The following is a 16164-nucleotide window of genomic DNA, read 5'->3' as shown; positions in this document are numbered from 1 at the left end:
GAAGTAATGTGGTCAGAAAGTTTTACAGCTGACCCCTGAGACTGCACTCAGGCTGGTTAATAGATGGCGACAGAGCCTGACAGGGTCTCCTCTGTGGGCCCTGGAACTCACTCAGGAGATGGGATAGATTGTTGAGGTACTTAGTCCCTAGTTAGTTTCGTTCTTTCACTTTCTTTCTCTCTCTCTCTCTCTCTCTCTCTCTCTCTCTCTCTCTCTCCCTTCCTTCCTTCCTTCCTTCCTTCTTTTCTTTCTCTCTCTCTCTCTCTCTCTCTCTCTCTCTCTCTCTCTCTCTCTCTTCCCACCCCCACCCCCACCCCAGAGATACGGTCTTACTATGTAGCCCTGGCTGTCTTGGAACCCACTATGTATACTAGGCTGGCCTTGAGCTGATAGAGGTTCACCTGCCTCTACCTCTTGAGTACTGGGGTTTAAAGCTGTGCACCACTATGCCAGGCTTCTTGCAGGCTTGGTATGTGCTATGTGCTCCCTGGGGACTCCTAAGCTTGCTTTGTGCTCCCCGACCCAGTTCCCTCTGTCTGGAGGAAAACATGGGAATCTGTTATCAGACTTTGGTTCATGTCCCAAACCTTGCACTTCCATGTGATTTTGGTTCAACCAATTAGCCTCAAGTCTTAATTTCCTTGCCTATAAATACTTAAGGAGTCTTATGGGTGAGTTGGGGGCCCTCAGAGATGAGGGATTGTGGTGCATGGACAAGTTCAGGCACTGGCACCCACACTAACACTATAGCTTTAGGTAGGTCCCCTGTCTTCTCTGTGATTTGTGGGAAGGGGTGTCCCCCTTTCCTTACATACCAACCAGCCACCAGGAAATGTACCCGAAGAGCATCCTGTTGCATTACAGACAGAACAGAGAGCCTGGATGTGGGATGTGTGCTCAGGCCAGATGCTGTACAGAAGGAGAAACACTGTGAGCAGGCAAACTCCTACTCATACCTCAATGTCCAGGTCAGGGAGACCAGAAGTCTGACCTCAAAGATGACTTTAGCATTGGGAGGATTTATGACACCTACCCTTAGCTCAGTACCTTCTCACCTCTGTTGCCAGGCTGGTCTTGAACAGGCCCAAGAAATCCTCTTGCTTCAGCATGTATTGGGACTACAGGCATGCACCAAGTATGCTGGGCCCCCTCTAATTTTTTGTTTTGCTTTTCGAGGCAAGATCTCACCTTTAGCACTGTCTGGCCTAGAGTTTGCTGTGAACCGTCTCAGCCTCCTGAGGCTGAGGTTACAAGTATGAGCCACTACACCCAGCTTCTTTGTTTTGTTTTATAAATTTATATTTGCTTTTATATTATTTTATATTATTTTACTTTAATTTTATATTTTATTTATTTATTGGTTTTCAAGATAGGGTTTCTCTGTGTAGACATAGCTATCCTAGAACTTGCTTTGTAGACCAGGCTGACCTTGAACTGAGAGAGAGATTCATCTGCCTCTCCCTCCTGAGTGCTGGGACTAAAGGTGTGTGCCATCATGCCCAACTCTAGATTTTATTTTTATTCATGTGTATCTGCGGTGTTCTTGTATGTCTGCTACATATGTGCAAGTACTCTGATAGGCTAAAGAGAGGGTGCCACATCTCCTGAAGCTGGACAACATGGGTGCTGGAAACTGAATTTAGGACCTCTGGAAGGCAGCACAAGCTCTTAGCTGCTGGACCACTTCTGCAGCCCCCAATTTTATTTAGTTTTTTTGAGACAGGGTCTCATGTTGGTCTTGAACTTACTATGCACTGAAGAAGGGCCTTGAATTTCCTATTCTGCCTTTACTTCCCTTGTGCTGCTGGCACTGCAAGTGGGAGGAACTGCCCATCTTTTTTGTTTTTTCTTGCCTTTTTTTTTCCTGGTTTGTTTCTTGAGAAAGGGTCCTACTGTCCTATTCTGAGTCTCTGACTGGCCTGAGCTTAATATATAGAACAGGCTGCCTTCTAACTTGGTATCAGTTCTGTTTCTGTCTCACTGGTGCTGGGATTACAGTGGAAAACCAACATACTTAGTTTTCCTCTTATTAATCTCAGCTTTCATGTTGTCTATTTATGTCCTAGAGGCATGCATGAAGCAGTGAGGCTGTGTTGAAACAGCACACTGTGGCGTCTGCTGTCTCAGTTTACTTCATTCTCTGGTTTGGGTGATGATGTCATACTGCCCTGCATTCTGCTCCATATGCCAGTGAACCTTGGCTCACAGTGCTGGGCTCTTGGGAGGTTTTAGGAAAACCAAAATGTATGTAAGCCTCAGTTTCTCCTTCCTGTTTTTGTTTCTGTTTTAAGGTAGAGTCTCACTAGATATCCCTGTCTGGCTTTTAACTTGGTACCAGTTTTCCTGCTTAGTGTCCCAATATATGGGCCACCATGCTAGGCTTCCTCTTCTGGGTTCTCCAAAAGCATTCTGGTTTTTCCATCAACAGTAGGCAAACAGAATATCTCCACATGGGCTCCCTGTGTAGCCTTTTTCTGTCTTCTCTGGCTACCATTTTGTGATTCTCACAAAGTTACACCTGGACTTCCCTGAATTTTCCAGGAGCATGAGGGAGCATTCTGCTGCCTCCTTTCTTTTCTGTCCCAAGGTGTCTGTTGTGAGGGAGGGGGACATAGTGAACCTGGGCCCTGAGGGAAATCCTGGCTGGGCTTGGGTTTCAACTGAGGAAGCCATTTTGGATGGAGACACATTTTCCTTTCCGGAACATTGTGGTGGCCAACATCAGCAGCAGGAGCCCAGACAGCCGGCCCGCCTAGTGCTCTGGAATGAAAACACTCTGCTTCTCCTGCTGCCTTCTGGGGTGTTGGCTGTCTGGGCTCCATGCTTAGGCCTGGCCTGCCTCAGCTGTCTGTGTGGCTCCAGCTGGCCTGGTGTGGGCGCCACAGGGTGTGAGCAGTCTCTCTGAAGGACGAGATACAGCTGGAAAATGCAGCTCATGTCTTTTCTCGGAACACCTCGTTCTTTCTGGCTTGGCAGAAGTCTTCTTCATCAAGAGGCTTTGTGATGCCCAGGCACTAATTGCCAAGGAGAGGGGTGTAGTTGGGGGTCAAGGTAGGCAGTCATTCTCCCTGGTACTTCTGTGGGTTGGATCCTGGCAAAGTGTGGTATCCCTAGTGCTAGGAAGGCAGGTCGGATCCTGTGGAGCCACCTTGGAAAGAGCTTTGTCCCTCTGGCAGTGGCAGAAGGCAGTTCTCCTGGTGGCAGCCTTTGGGGTAAGGATTATAGTAAGGGGCTACCTTGTAGCTTAGGAGTAGAGAGGACTCAAGGGTCCTAAGCCCCCATGCTGCTCCCATTTCTTGGGTATTAAGCTGGTTCTTGCTGCTGGCCATGCCTGGTTCTCAAGTAGTGAGTAGCTGCACTGAGGCCCCTGCCCATTACAGGACACCATAGAGCCTAGGAAATCAGGGCAGAAACAGAGTCCCATCTGTCTGTTGACATTCTTTCAAGAACTTAGGTTTACTGGTTGTTGGTAGACATGTCAGATAGTGTGCAGGAGAAGGCAGGCTTTCTGAACCATGGGCTCAAGGTTGGAGCAGCTCCTGCCCTTGCTGAGTGTAATGGGACATATATGGTCCTGTCATGTGTTACAGTGCACAGACACTAGGAGGTGTTCTGGAGGGAGGGTAGTGTCTCCAGTACTAGTTCTTTTCCTGCTTGTGGTCTGAATGGTCTCCATGCCCCATTTATCTGTGAAGGTGAGCAAATCTTTCACCCTCAACTGGTCTTGTTAACATGGGGACAGTGGACAACTCTTAGAACAGCCATTTCTTGGGCTAGGCTGGGCTGTTCTCAATATTAGGAGCACCCACTGCCTATCACATTCTTTCTGGTTTTGGGGTCTGAGTCTTTGATTCCTGTTCTTGCCTAAGGAATCCCAAGAAAATCTTAGGCAGGTAATGTCACCCCTGGCATCTCATACTGGTGATAGTTTAGTTGTGGAAGGACTCAGGACTTGTGACAAAGGATTCTGTAAGGACAAAAAGACCCTACAGAACATCTTGTAACAATGTGGGCCTTATTCTATCTCCATGCCCTGGAACTATGAGGTCCTGAAGCCTGTTGGAAGGCCTCTTAACATGGATATTTTCACTGCCTGAATACTGGTGTCCTTTCCTTGTCATCTCTGAGAGTGAGCCCCTTATTCTGTGTGTGCAGAGTCCTGGTTTGGCGCCAGGAGAGAGATGGGCTTCAAGGTGCATGCGGAGTGATGGGAGGTATGGCTGACCTCTCTGACCCTTATCCCTGGACAAACAGTATAATCTGGAGACTACCCCAGTCCATATTGATGCCAGTGTACTTGGCTGTTTGTTTTTTTTTTTTTTTTTCTAACGCTCTCTCTTAAACTTGAATTCATTAATTTAAACATCATTTCCGGCCCTGGAAGCCAGCCTTGCTTGCCATAAATAGAAGGGAACAAAAAGCAAAGAGAACAAAAACAGAGTAAGGATATTACACTTAACTGGCTCTGCTGCTAGGCTACGAAAGGCCCATTAGTGCTGAAAGGCACCCAGAGAGGCCAGCCTAGGGGCTAGGTCTCAGCCTGTGCCCTCATGGTGGTTTCCATGTCCTTCTGTCCTACCCCTAGGTGGAAATATTTATGGGGATCATCCATGCTAATTGAAGGGACTCTGTTCTCCCAGGGAGAAGATAAAACTGGGCCTTAGGGGATGACTGGGAGCTTCCTCCTTACCATGCTGGCCTACCATGCTGGCCTAGCCTGCTGGAGGGAGGAGGCAGCTGGCTCCTGTGGAATGGGTTACATAACATCCACAAACGGCCCCTCAGAACTGTTCCCCCTGAGCCCTGTTTCCAGCATGGCGGCCAGCAATGGACTGAGGGGGGGTGGCTGGCACTCACTCTCCTGTTGACCACATGTGTCTGGAATGTGCAGATGTTTCCTTTGGGGCTCCAGCTGGCCCTTACATCCCCCCTACCCGCTACATCTAGACTAAGGAGCGGGCACCTAAGCCACTCCCACAGCTGAGGAGGAAATCGAGGTTGTTTAGCTCTTGGTCTGGGTTGTAGCTTGTTGTGGGTGGCCTGTTGAGAGCCTCCTATTGCAGCTCTGGAACAGGGCTGGTCCTAACAACTGGCTCATCTTTGTAAGGGCTTGCAGTGTTCACGGTGACCCTCCTTGCTCTCCACCTTTGCATAGACCTATACACTTGCCTTTATACTCTCACTGTCCTTGTCTCAGAGTTGCCCTGAGACTGCCTGTTTTCCCTGTCTCACAGTATTACCCCAACTTGTGTAGCCTGTGTGTGGAGGTCCAGGGAGCCCCCTGTTCCTCTTTATTAGAGGAAAAATGGGGGTCAGAAACAAGATGTCTAGTGGGGTATGAGAGCCCACAGATATACTTGGGAAGCTGAGGTCCCTTTCATCAGGTCAAGACTTACACACACTGGGGCAACAGGCAAATATCCATACTATTTCCCAGTATGGCAGGCCATTATACTGCCTGCATTACCAGGAAAGTTATAACCTCTGTTATAGGTGGCAGTATTGGTCTGATCAGATGGTCTGATCTGGAAGGCAGGGTGCTTATGTGTATGGTGTATAGGTCTTTGTTCACTGTTTCCAACATGGACACCCTTTGTGGAACAGGAGAGGGGCAGCAGATATCTGGAAGCTCTCTACATTTATGTGGAAACAGAGGTTATATCTTTCCTGGTAATGCAGGCAGTATAATGGCCTGCCATACTGGGAAATAGTATGGATATTTGCCTGTTGCCCCAGTATGTGTAAGTCCCAGCTGAGGTTCCCTCTAGCCTTGACTATTGGGTCTTCTGTAATTTGCTGGTTTAGGTCTTAGAGGGTCCAGAGTACCCAATTGGCCCATGCTCTCTTACAGTGTTCTAGCTAGGCTACTGGCTTACCTCCTCATGGCAGGTAAGGGGCTTGTGGTGCCGCCCCTTACTTCTGCATGCCTTCTGCCAGGATACCTTGTGCCTGCCCTTGTTTTGTTCCACAACCTTACAGAGAATCCGAATATGGTTCCTGGGCATCAGACTACGGTGACATCATCTGGCAGGAAGTCACGCCTTCGAAGATGGGGCTAGTCAGGTTTGGCCATACTCTCAGAACAGTAATGGCAACAACAGATGGGGAAATGGAAATTTTCTGTTCAGGGCCTTTGGGCAGTGATCTCGTGTGTCTCTCCACTGTTCCCCATATCCCTTCGTACCACCCTGTCTGTTGGTGCTACTCTCCAGCCCCAGAGGTCTGAGTCAAAGTTCTGTCTAAACTGTCTTGTTCACTACCATAGGTTTGGGGAGCTTAGCTGAGTAGATTCCCTATGGCCCTGTTTCTTTTCTAGGCTATAACCCAAGTTCAGGTGAGGTCTGGGGAAAAGTACTACAAAGCAGCCTCTTGGGAAGGGAGCCTCACTGGTTCCACTGAACCTGGTTTCAGTGGAGTACCTGGTTGGATGAGGAATTGAAGTATTCTGAGATAAGGAGGGGTGCCCAGTACCCTGCAGCTGATGCACACCACCTGGTTTCTTAGGTGACCCTAGCAGCTAACACTCAGGGTGGCTTTCCAAGAAAATGAAATTTGGAGATATTTCCTCTTCCTCCTCTAATCTTGAAGGCTGGGCTAGAAAGCCTCCATGTTAGGGACAAATGTAAGAGCCTGTCTATGTTGGTCTCTAGTCCTCCCTCACTAGCCTTTCCTGGATTGCTGCTGCTCAGTCTACATCCTGGTTTCTCCTAAAACATTCGAGTTTTTCTGTTGTCACTAGCCACTGGGAAGTTCTTTCTTAGGTCTAACTGATGTTTCCCCTTGTATGGCCATTACCTCTCCTGTGGGAGCTTGGATAGTGAAGGTGAGATGAGTCTAGCAAAGGGCCAAGGTGGTGTCTGGGAGATTAGTTAGGGATGAAGGCCAGTCCAGGAAGACCATGGCCTCTGGCTTTAGGAACAGGTCATGTCATGGCACCAAGTTCAGTCTTTCCTGTGTCAGTCTACAATCTGTTCATTGGTATGGTTCCTATTGATCTTAATTCAGGTGCTTTGAGTGCTGCTTCCATAGGATGTGTGATGTTTTTTCTCTTCTAGGGTGACAGATGACAGTGGGACAGCCAGTACACAAGACTAGACTATCACATGTGCATGACTAAAGACCATGGGATTTTATAGCATTCTGGATGGTTCACATCCTGTGAAGTAGAGATGAATCTCTGAACTTAGTGCTTATTCTCTTCCCTCCTTTCTTCCTTCTCTCTCTCTCTCTCTCTCTCTCTCTCTCTCTCTCTCTCTCTCTCTCTCTCTTTCTGTTGTTATTGTTGGTTTGGAAGCAAGGTTGTTCTTCATAGCTCTGGTTGTCCTAGAACTCAACTGTGTAGACTGGGCTTGCCTCCAACTCAAAAGATCTGCCTGTTTCTGCCCCCAAGTGATGGAATTAAAGGTGTGTGCCACTGCCTGGCAAGGTGCTTCCTCTTAGGTTTTGTTTCTCCAATTCTGGAAAGGAATGAAGAAGATCCTTTGCAAGAAGCATGTTCTTGATGGTAGTCATCACCATCAGAAAACTGAGCACAGTCTTGTGGGGAATGTGGCTCACATGAATTAGAGAATGAAGTGGTGTATAGACCTGAAGGGCTGTCCTCTGAATCAGGGTGATTCAAGATCTCCTGTCCCAAGAGCCTCACTGGACATTGGAGTATGTAGGCAGAGAGCCCAAAGACATGGATGTCAGGGCTGACTAAGGGTTACTAAGAACCTGGAGCTAGAAAGAAGGCAGGTTGTTGGGGAGAGTTTGACGTTAAAAGGGCCCAGCAGTGTCTAGGTCATTTATTTGGCTTTATGCGTGGAGTCCTAGTTACCTCTTTGATATTAGAGTTGGGCCTAGACTTCTGACATTAACACAATTACATACTTTGAGGGTGAAAAGCATGATTATATTGTTTCTGTCAGGAGATGTCAAGTTTTTTGTTTTGTTTTTGTTTTTTGTTTTTTCCGAGACAGGGTTTCTCTGTGTAGCCCTGGCTGTCCTGGAACTCACTCTGTAGACCAGGCTGGCCTTGAACTCAGAAATCCTCCTGCCTCCCAAGTGCTGGGATTAAAGGTGTTCGCCAGCACTGCCTGGCAGATATCAAGTTGTTATGAAAGCTTTCTTTAACTCTTCTTTTTGATTGAAGCTGTTAGCTACAGAGCTACATCACTAGCCTTAAGAGGTATCATTGGCGTTGGCTGAATAGTTTATTCCTAGGGTTTGCAACAAGGGTGTGATTGGCCTGTAGATGGTGGGTTAGATGAAGTCCTATTGCATTTCCAAGCCTAGGGTTTTGTTACTGTTTTTTAAGTGTCTTGCTGTTTCCTGTATAGTCTTTTGTGTAGAGGTTGATTATTTTAGAATGTACTGGGTCTATTAGTTTTATAGTTTGTTTTGAGATAGGATCTTACTCTATAGCCCTGACTACTCTAGAACGTGTAACAATTCTCCTGCTTTAGCTCCTAAGTGTGTGCTACCAGACCTGGCTATGTTTCTGTCTTAAAACAAACAAACACCACCTGATTTTGAAATTATTTGTTTATTTGTGTGTATCTGTGTGTTTTGTGTCATCTTCCTGTGGAAGCCAGAAGAGGGTACGAGGTCCCCTTGGACTGGAGTTACGGTGGCTGTAAGCTGTACAATGTGGGTGCTGGGAACCAAATATGGGTTCTCTGGAAGAGCAGCAAGTTTTTTAACTGCTGAGTTGTCTCTCCAGTCTTACATCTCTTTGTCTTGATGCTTTATTTTTTGTGCTTACACATGTTTATGGTTTGAAAATACATGTTTGTCCCAGTGATAGCATGTTCTGGCTCCATCACAGGTTCCAGGTGACTTGCATTACAAGGCTAGGCTCTGGCACTGTCATCTTGCTTCTCTCCTGAGGCTTAAAGGCCAGTGCCTTTCTGTAACTCCTTCCTCTCAGTCTCTTTACTCCAGTTTACAGACAGAGTAGAAAGCAGTACAGTTCATGTTCCCACATTTCTTCATCTTTATTTTTTATGATGTGTTTTATTTTATGTGTATGAATGTTTTTTCCTGCATGTTTCTCAGTGCCCCATATATGTATAGTGCCCACAGAGGGCAGAATAGGTCATTGGATCCCTGGAACTGGAGTTACAGATGGTTGTTAGCCATTATGTGGGTGATGGGGGGCTGAACTTGAGTCCTGTGCAAGAGCAGCAAATGCTCTTAACCTCTGAGCCATCTCTCCTGTCCCAACATTTCTGGGGTGGGGTGGGGCAAAGGGCAATTTCAGTTGTCACTCCTTTACTGTCCAGCAGCTGAGTGGTGGCACATGACTTTAATCTCAGCACCCAAGAGTGATGAATCTCTGTGAGTTTGAGCCTAGCCTGATCTATATAGTGAGTTCCAGGATAACCAGAGCCACATAATGAGACCCTCTTTAAAAAAACAAAACAAAACAAAACAAAACAAAAAGAATACTGTCCACCATAATTTGAGGCAGGGTCTCTCTCATCGGTCTGGAGCTTGCATAATTAGGGCAGGCTGTCTACCTAGCAGGTTCCAGGGATCTGCCTGTGTTTGACTCCCTTACTAGATTACAAATATGCACTACCACACCTGACTTCTTTATGTGGATTCTGGGGAATCAAACTCAGGTCTCTCATCAAGCACCTTACAGTTTGATCTATCTCCCCACATTCCACTCCAACATTTCTTAATTCTCAACAGTGCCTCTAGACAAACCTTGATAGCATCTTTTTTTGAAGTCTGGGGTGCCTTTCCTCCCCATTTTTATGTGTATGTGGTATGTTTGCATGTGTGTACAGATGGGTGTAGAAAATCCTGAGGTTGATGTTGGGAATCTTCCTTGGTTACTCTTCCATCTTATTCTTTGAGGCAAGTTCTGTCAATCAAACCCAGAGCTCGCCAATATGGCTAGTCTCATCAGCCAGAATTTATGAGAGTTCTGGGGATCTAAACTTCAGTCCTCTTGATTCTGAGGCAAGTGCTTTAACCATACTGAGCCATCTCCCAAACCCTGAATTTGGGGATTTTTGATGGTTGGGTTGGAGAGATTATATGTCATCATCAGCACTGTGATATAGGGTTATCCAGCAGGGATACATCCTTATACATCTCACCTTCGTGCCCCTACTGCATCTTGGTAACATTTGAGGACCCTCTACTACCAGCTGGTTTCTCCAGCCCTGGTGAATCCTGCATCTTATGTAAGAAGTATAAGGAGCCAGTCCTTGATGATGTGGGACCCTTCTATTGTACTGGAGGTAGCCCAAGGTTCTTCTTTTGGAGAAGAGCTGTGGAGGCCACATAGAAGGTGCTCAGGTCAGTTGTTCTGTGTGGCTCCACTGTGTGGTTCCTCAGTACAGGACTGAGGTGATTGCAGATTCTGAAGTCCCTGGCTCTTCTACTCCAGTTTCTCCAGATTAAGTATTTCTCACATCTTTCATGAGAAAATGTGTGCGAACTTGACCACAGCCACTTCTTGCTTTGTGGCCCTGACCTTGGACCCTAGCTGCCTGCTGCATCTCGCCGCCTGCCACTGAGGGGCAGCAGCGGATGTCACGGAAGAGGTCCAAGAGGCCCAGCAGCCTGCCTTGCTCCCACTTTCCCTTGGAGAGCTGTAACACTTTGGTCATTGTGAGTTCCCACAAGAACTTTCACTGCTGCTGACTAGGCAAAGGATTTCCTGCAGGCTGTGCCCTGGTACACAGACCAGCAAGAAAAGCCCTAATGGGGACTGTGAGAATAGGGGTGGGGGGGCCGGGTGTTGGTGGTGTACGCCTTTAATCCCAGCACTTGGGAGGCAGAGGCAGGTAGATTTCTGAGTTCGAGGCCAGCCTGGTCTACAGAGTGAGTTCCAGGACAGCCAGGACTACACAGAGAAACCCTGTCTCAAAAACAACAACAACAACAACAACAACAACAAAAAAAAAAAAAAAAAAAAAAGAGAATGGGGTGGGGGCTTGTGGGGTGAGGAACCATAGTTTTAGATGTTGGGAGGCTCCTGTGAGAGCCAGGTATGCCCTCAAGTAGCCCAGAGCTCCTATCATGACCATGGTTACTTGTTCCTTAGAGACCTGTCTCACAACCTACTTCAGATGCTGGACATCGGGCTCCTGGTGAACCTTTCAGCACTGGTAGAGCTGTGAGTATCCCTTCCTTGACGATATACCGGTTACACTAAAGGTTACTCAGGGCAAGCAGGAAGAGCTACCTATCACCAAAAGGTTACACTTTGCCCATCCTTCTTTCTTGCAGGGACTTAAGCAACAATAGGATTTCTACATTAGAAGAAGGCGTGTTTGCTAATTTATTTAATTTAAGTGAAATGTAAGTTTCTTTGTTTTTAGTGGGTCTCAGTAATTGGACTCCTGTCCCCATCACCTCCTCTGTCATCTTGCCCTGTTCCCTAGCCCCTCCCAGTTTTGAGAGCTGTGGGTAGTGGGAGGCTGAATTGCACCCCTGCTGGTCTGGTGCCCCACACCTGCTCCTCCCCTGCAGAAACCTGAGTGGGAACCCATTTGAGTGCAACTGTGGTCTGGCGTGGCTGCCACGCTGGGCAAAGGAGCAGCAGGTGCATGTGGTACAGTCTGAGGCAACCACGTGCAGGGGGCCCATTCCACTGGCCGGCCAACCTCTCCTCAGTATCCCCTTATTGGACAATGCCTGTGGTGAGTGCAGTGGGTGTGGGACTATAGAAGAGGGATGACATTATTTTTTCTTATTGGGCAGGACCCAGGGAGAGTGGAGCTGCAGGGAAAGGCATACATGGGAAGATAGTGGCCAGATAGGGTCTAGAAGACCTCTTTGGGGGTGGTGGCTCTGACATGGAGTTTAAAGAGGGTTGGTGCAGCCAATGCACCCAGATGCAGCCAGAAGAAAGTAAGTCCCTGGAACCAGTGTCTGTCTGTTCCCAGGTGAGGAATATGTCGCCTGCCTCCCTGACAACAGCTCAGGTACTGTGGCAGCAGTGCCCTTCTTCTTTGCCCACGAGGGACCACTGGAGACCGAGGCCTGCAGTGCCTTCTGCTTCTCAGCTGGTGAGGGCCTTGCGGCCCTCTCAGAACAGAACCAATGCCTCTGTGGGGCAGGCCAGCCCTCTAACTATTCTGCAGCCTGCTCATCCTGGTGTTCCAGCATCTCACTGTCTCTCAGCTCTGCCTGTGGGGGCCCTACCCTGCTTCAGCACACCTTTCCTGCCTCCCCAGGGGCTGCCCTGGTGGGGCCCCATGGACCCCTGGCCTCTGGCCAGCCAGCAGACTTCCATATTACTTCCCCTCTGCTCATTAGCTCAACACGCTGGAACTTTGGAGATGGCTCCGCTGAGGTGGACGTGGCTGGCCCTGCTGCCACCCACTCCTATGTGCTACCTGGGGACTATCACGTGACAGTTGTGCTGGCCTTGGGGGCTGGCTCAGCTCTGCTGGAGACAGAGGTGCAAGTAGAAGTGGCACCTACTGTCCTGGAGCTTGTGTGCCCATCCTTTGTGCACAGTGATGAGAGCCTTGAACTTGGCATACGACATCGTGGAGGCTCATCCCTTGAGGTCACCTATAGCATTCTGGCCTTGGATAAAGAGCCTGCCCAAGGTACCTAACCTGGTTCACCCTTCATGCTTCTCTTGTAAGCTGGTGGTAGGGCAGAGCCTGGCACCCAGCCTCAGGCACACCCTGATGTCTTGTTCATTGCTTATCATCACTAGTGGTGCACCCACTCTGCCCCTCGGACACAGAGATCTTCCCTGGCAATGGGCACTGCTACCGCCTGGTGGCAGAGAAGGCACCCTGGCTGCAAGCACAGGAGCAATGTCGGACTTGGGCTGGAGCTGCATTGGCTATGGTGGACAGTCCTGCCATCCAGCACTTCCTAGTCTCCAAAGTTACCAGGTATACCTATCCTGGAAAGGGCAAAGTGGGTGGTGGTTGCCCAGAATTCTGGGGTGTGTGCAGAGCCCTGAAGCCTGTAGAGGCTCAGGAGGAGAGCTAGGACAGCCGGGCATTTGCTGGCAGCTCCGTGTATGTAAAGGCAGATGTAGGGAGGGCCAGCTTCTCTAACTGCTTCTGGGAAGTGTCAACAGGTGGAGCTGGGTCCTGCCCCCAGTCTTTCCTGTCTTGTAGGAGAGGGCCCTGGGTCCTGCTGACAGGACTAGTTGTTGGTCACCATTGATTTTATTTTCTTCTTCTCATACCACTGTGCTCACCCCCAACCTTAGCCCCCGAGTATCTCCCCTCCCAGTGCCACATGCTGTCCCATCTGTGGAAAGCCTGTCAGGCTCCTATGCCCTGCCCAGGCTTGTGGGAACATATTCTTAGGCCCTACAATCCTCTCTGTCTGGGTAGGTGGTAAGGGTACACTCCAACTCTCTCGGGTGATTGATTGCTCCCTGGTGGAATGGGAATACCTGTCTTGGGAGTGGTTAATCACATTCTTTACAGTGCCTGTGTTGTTGAAAAGGGGAGATAGAGGTCCAGAGTGGTTAAGGCTTGCTCCAGAATCATCTAGTTGTTGGGTGATAGTGCCCTACATGGAATCATTGTGACTCCTTCCCAGGTTGTGTGTCCAAGCTTGTGCCCACACCTGAGCATGTACCTTGTACATATATATTCCTGTGTATGTACCTGTGCCTAAGCTTGGCCGTGAACCTCTAAATTTTGCCTCTGGAAGGACCTTGCTGTATTGATAGTACTATCATGCAGCACTCATAGGTACAGTCTTGGTCCTTTGCTACAGCCCTCAGAGTTTCCCTTCAGCTCTGGTGGCCTGTGAGCCTTGGCCAAATCTAAGATTGGGTTCCCAAGAAGAGCTGGTTCCATAGACATGATTCTGGATGAATGTGGCTCTATAGGCCTAGGTTTGTGGTCCTTGCTGGGTAATGTTTTTAAGGCTGTTTTACCTCTTGGAAAATAGGCTGATATGGCCCATTTACCAGGGTACTATGAAGAATGTGTCCTCAGAGGTAAGACAGAGCTGTCCCCTGATGGTTTGGCTCTCCCTTGAATCTGGCCATAGGAGCCTGGATGTGTGGATTGGTTTCTCATCTGTGGAGGGGACAGAAGAAGGCCTGGATCCCCAGGGTGAGGCCTTCAGCCTGGAAAGCTGCCAGAACTGGCTTCCTGGGGAGCCACACCCAGCCACAGCAGAGCATTGTGTGCGGCTGGGGCCTGCTGGGCAGTGCAACACAGACCTGTGCTCGGCACCACATAGTTACGTCTGCGAGCTGCGGCCTGGAGGTATGGACTGCTGCATGGCGGGAGCCACCCTTCCCTGTGCTTGTCTTCTCAGCTCAGTATTGGCTGTGGATGTTTGCTGAATGTTCTTGTGCCTGGGTTAGGACTAAATCAGAAGAAATAAAGACAGAGGAAACAAGATGAGAGGGAGCCACATGGTCCTGCCAGGTGGCTTATCCCTAAGTCCAGCTCCAACCTGAATGTTTCCCCAGTGTCACCTCTGCCTGGCCCTGGCACCTCATTGCATACTTACCACCCCTAGGGCCTGTGTGGGATGCTGAGAACTTTCTCGTGGGAGCATCTGGTGGAGGCCTGTCTGGACCCCTTCGTCCACTGGCACAACAGGAAACTGTCCAGGGCCCCCTGCAGCCCGTGGAGGTAGGCCAGTCCTCTGTGTTCTAGAACCCTTTGCAGTATTATTTTACTGCTCTGTTGCTAATAATCAAGGTGGGGGCTAGTGATATGGTTCAATGTCTGGATTCAGATCCTAGCACTCTAACCATAACAAATAAAACTAACCAACCAAACAAGCAAAACCCCTGAAATTGGTTTTGTTAGAAGTTATAAAATTGTTAGTGTGCCCAGTGTGACAGTTAGAAAAATACTCAAGAGTACAGAAATGGAAAGCTGTTATCTGAAAAGTTCTGCTTCTCCTGAATCTTTGCTCAGATAAATTTTTATTCTGTCACACAAAGTCTTGTATAGCCCAAGTAGGCCTTGAACTCATGATCTTCCTGTTTCAGGCTTCCTGTTCATAGATGGCTTTGATTTGTTTTTTCTTCCCAAGTGACATGAAATGAGGTTTACAGTGTCCTTGAGAGGGCTATACTTAGACTGCAAGGGGTAGATCTTTTGAGCTGAGGATGTCTCATCTCCTCCAGGTTATGGTGTTCCCTGGCCTGAGCCCTAGCCATGAAGCCTTTCTCACTGCAGCAGAGTTTGAGACCCAGGAGCTTGAGGAGCCTGTCCAGCTGCGTCTGCAGGTGTACCGGCCCTCAAGAGAAGCAGGTGGGGCTCTAAAAGGGAAAGGAATTGGAGGCTTAGTGGGTTGTCTGAATTTTCTCATGCCTTCTGATTCCAGCCTCAGGGTAGAGTGATGGCAGGCTCTACAGAGTTGCCAAATCCTGTTCCCTTGTCCCAAAGATAGATTGGGTGGTACCTGCTTGGGTATGGTCTAGAGGCAGGAGAGTGATGGTGGAGATTGGGGAATTGCTTATAAAGGTTTGGTTTTGTAGTGGGTAAGTGGAACATCCCTGATAGTAGCTTGTTAGTGAATCAAGCTCATGGCATCCTTCCTTTCCCAGCAGTGGCCCCAGAAGGTAGCAGTGAGACTGACAACAGGACTGAGCTGGCCCCCAAGTGTGTGCCTGAGGAACTCTGGTGTCCTGGAGCCAATGTCTGTGTACCTTTTGATGCTTCGTGTAACTCTCATGTCTGCATCAATGGGTCCGTGTCAAGGCTTGGACTCTCTGGGGCCAGCTATACACTATGGAAGGAGTTCTTTTTTTCTGTGCCTGCAGGGCCTCCCACACAGTACTTGGTATGTGTCCTGGTGTGGGTCTCTGACCTATTTTTGGCTACTTCCCCCTATCTACCCAAGATTGTAGTCTCTCAACTATATACCTTGCAGGCTTCTATATGCCCAATAGCCTTGCCCTCATGCTCTTGCCTGCATCCTGCTCCAGAACCCAGTCTCATCTCCTTCTCAGGGCCTCTGTCATCTGCCCTCTGTCTTCTAAGGGGGAACTTGTACTCTCACTTAGAACAGCTGCCTGCTTTATAACCTTAGAGCCCTGAGAAAGTTCTTTCCACTTGTGGCACTCATTCTTGCTATATCTTCCTTGTGCATGACCCCTGTATTGCAATGTCCTCTTTGTCTCAGCCATGAGTGCCTTGGGGCAGGGACTCCATTGACAGACAGTGCTGAGGCCTGATACGGGTAACTTGTTCACTCTGTCTTGGT

At 48.7% G+C, this 16164-nt stretch overlaps 1 protein-coding gene across 8 annotated transcripts in view; it reads left to right on the top strand.

Annotated features, from left to right (window-relative positions):
* The window catches only part of Pkd1 (polycystin 1, transient receptor potential channel interacting), a 46991-nt gene that overhangs the window by 4133 nt on the left and 26694 nt on the right, over positions 1 to 16164 (top strand). For 5 of the 8 annotated variants that reach the window (XM_034505112.2, XM_034505111.2, XM_034505113.2 and 2 more), the window contains exons 2-10: positions 11048 to 11119; positions 11233 to 11304; positions 11476 to 11645; positions 11892 to 12563; positions 12677 to 12860; positions 13984 to 14204; positions 14464 to 14579; positions 15083 to 15209; positions 15506 to 15741. In XM_034505112.2, coding sequence (XP_034361003.1) covers positions 11048 to 11119; positions 11233 to 11304; positions 11476 to 11645; positions 11892 to 12563; positions 12677 to 12860; positions 13984 to 14204; positions 14464 to 14579; positions 15083 to 15209; positions 15506 to 15741 — 1870 coding nt within the window. The remainder of the gene's footprint in view (positions 1 to 11047; positions 11120 to 11232; positions 11305 to 11475; positions 11646 to 11891; positions 12564 to 12676; positions 12861 to 13983; positions 14205 to 14463; positions 14580 to 15082; positions 15210 to 15505; positions 15742 to 16164) is intronic. The other 3 variants (XM_076937203.1, XM_076937202.1, XM_076937201.1) reach the window with 1 other exon arrangement.

The sequence above is a fragment of the Arvicanthis niloticus genome, chromosome 6 (genome assembly GCF_011762505.2).
Source record: "Arvicanthis niloticus isolate mArvNil1 chromosome 6, mArvNil1.pat.X, whole genome shotgun sequence".
NCBI lineage: Eukaryota > Metazoa > Chordata > Mammalia > Rodentia > Muridae > Arvicanthis > Arvicanthis niloticus.
Note: the sequence above shows the minus strand (reverse complement) of the source record. Positions and strands in the feature narration are given on the sequence as shown.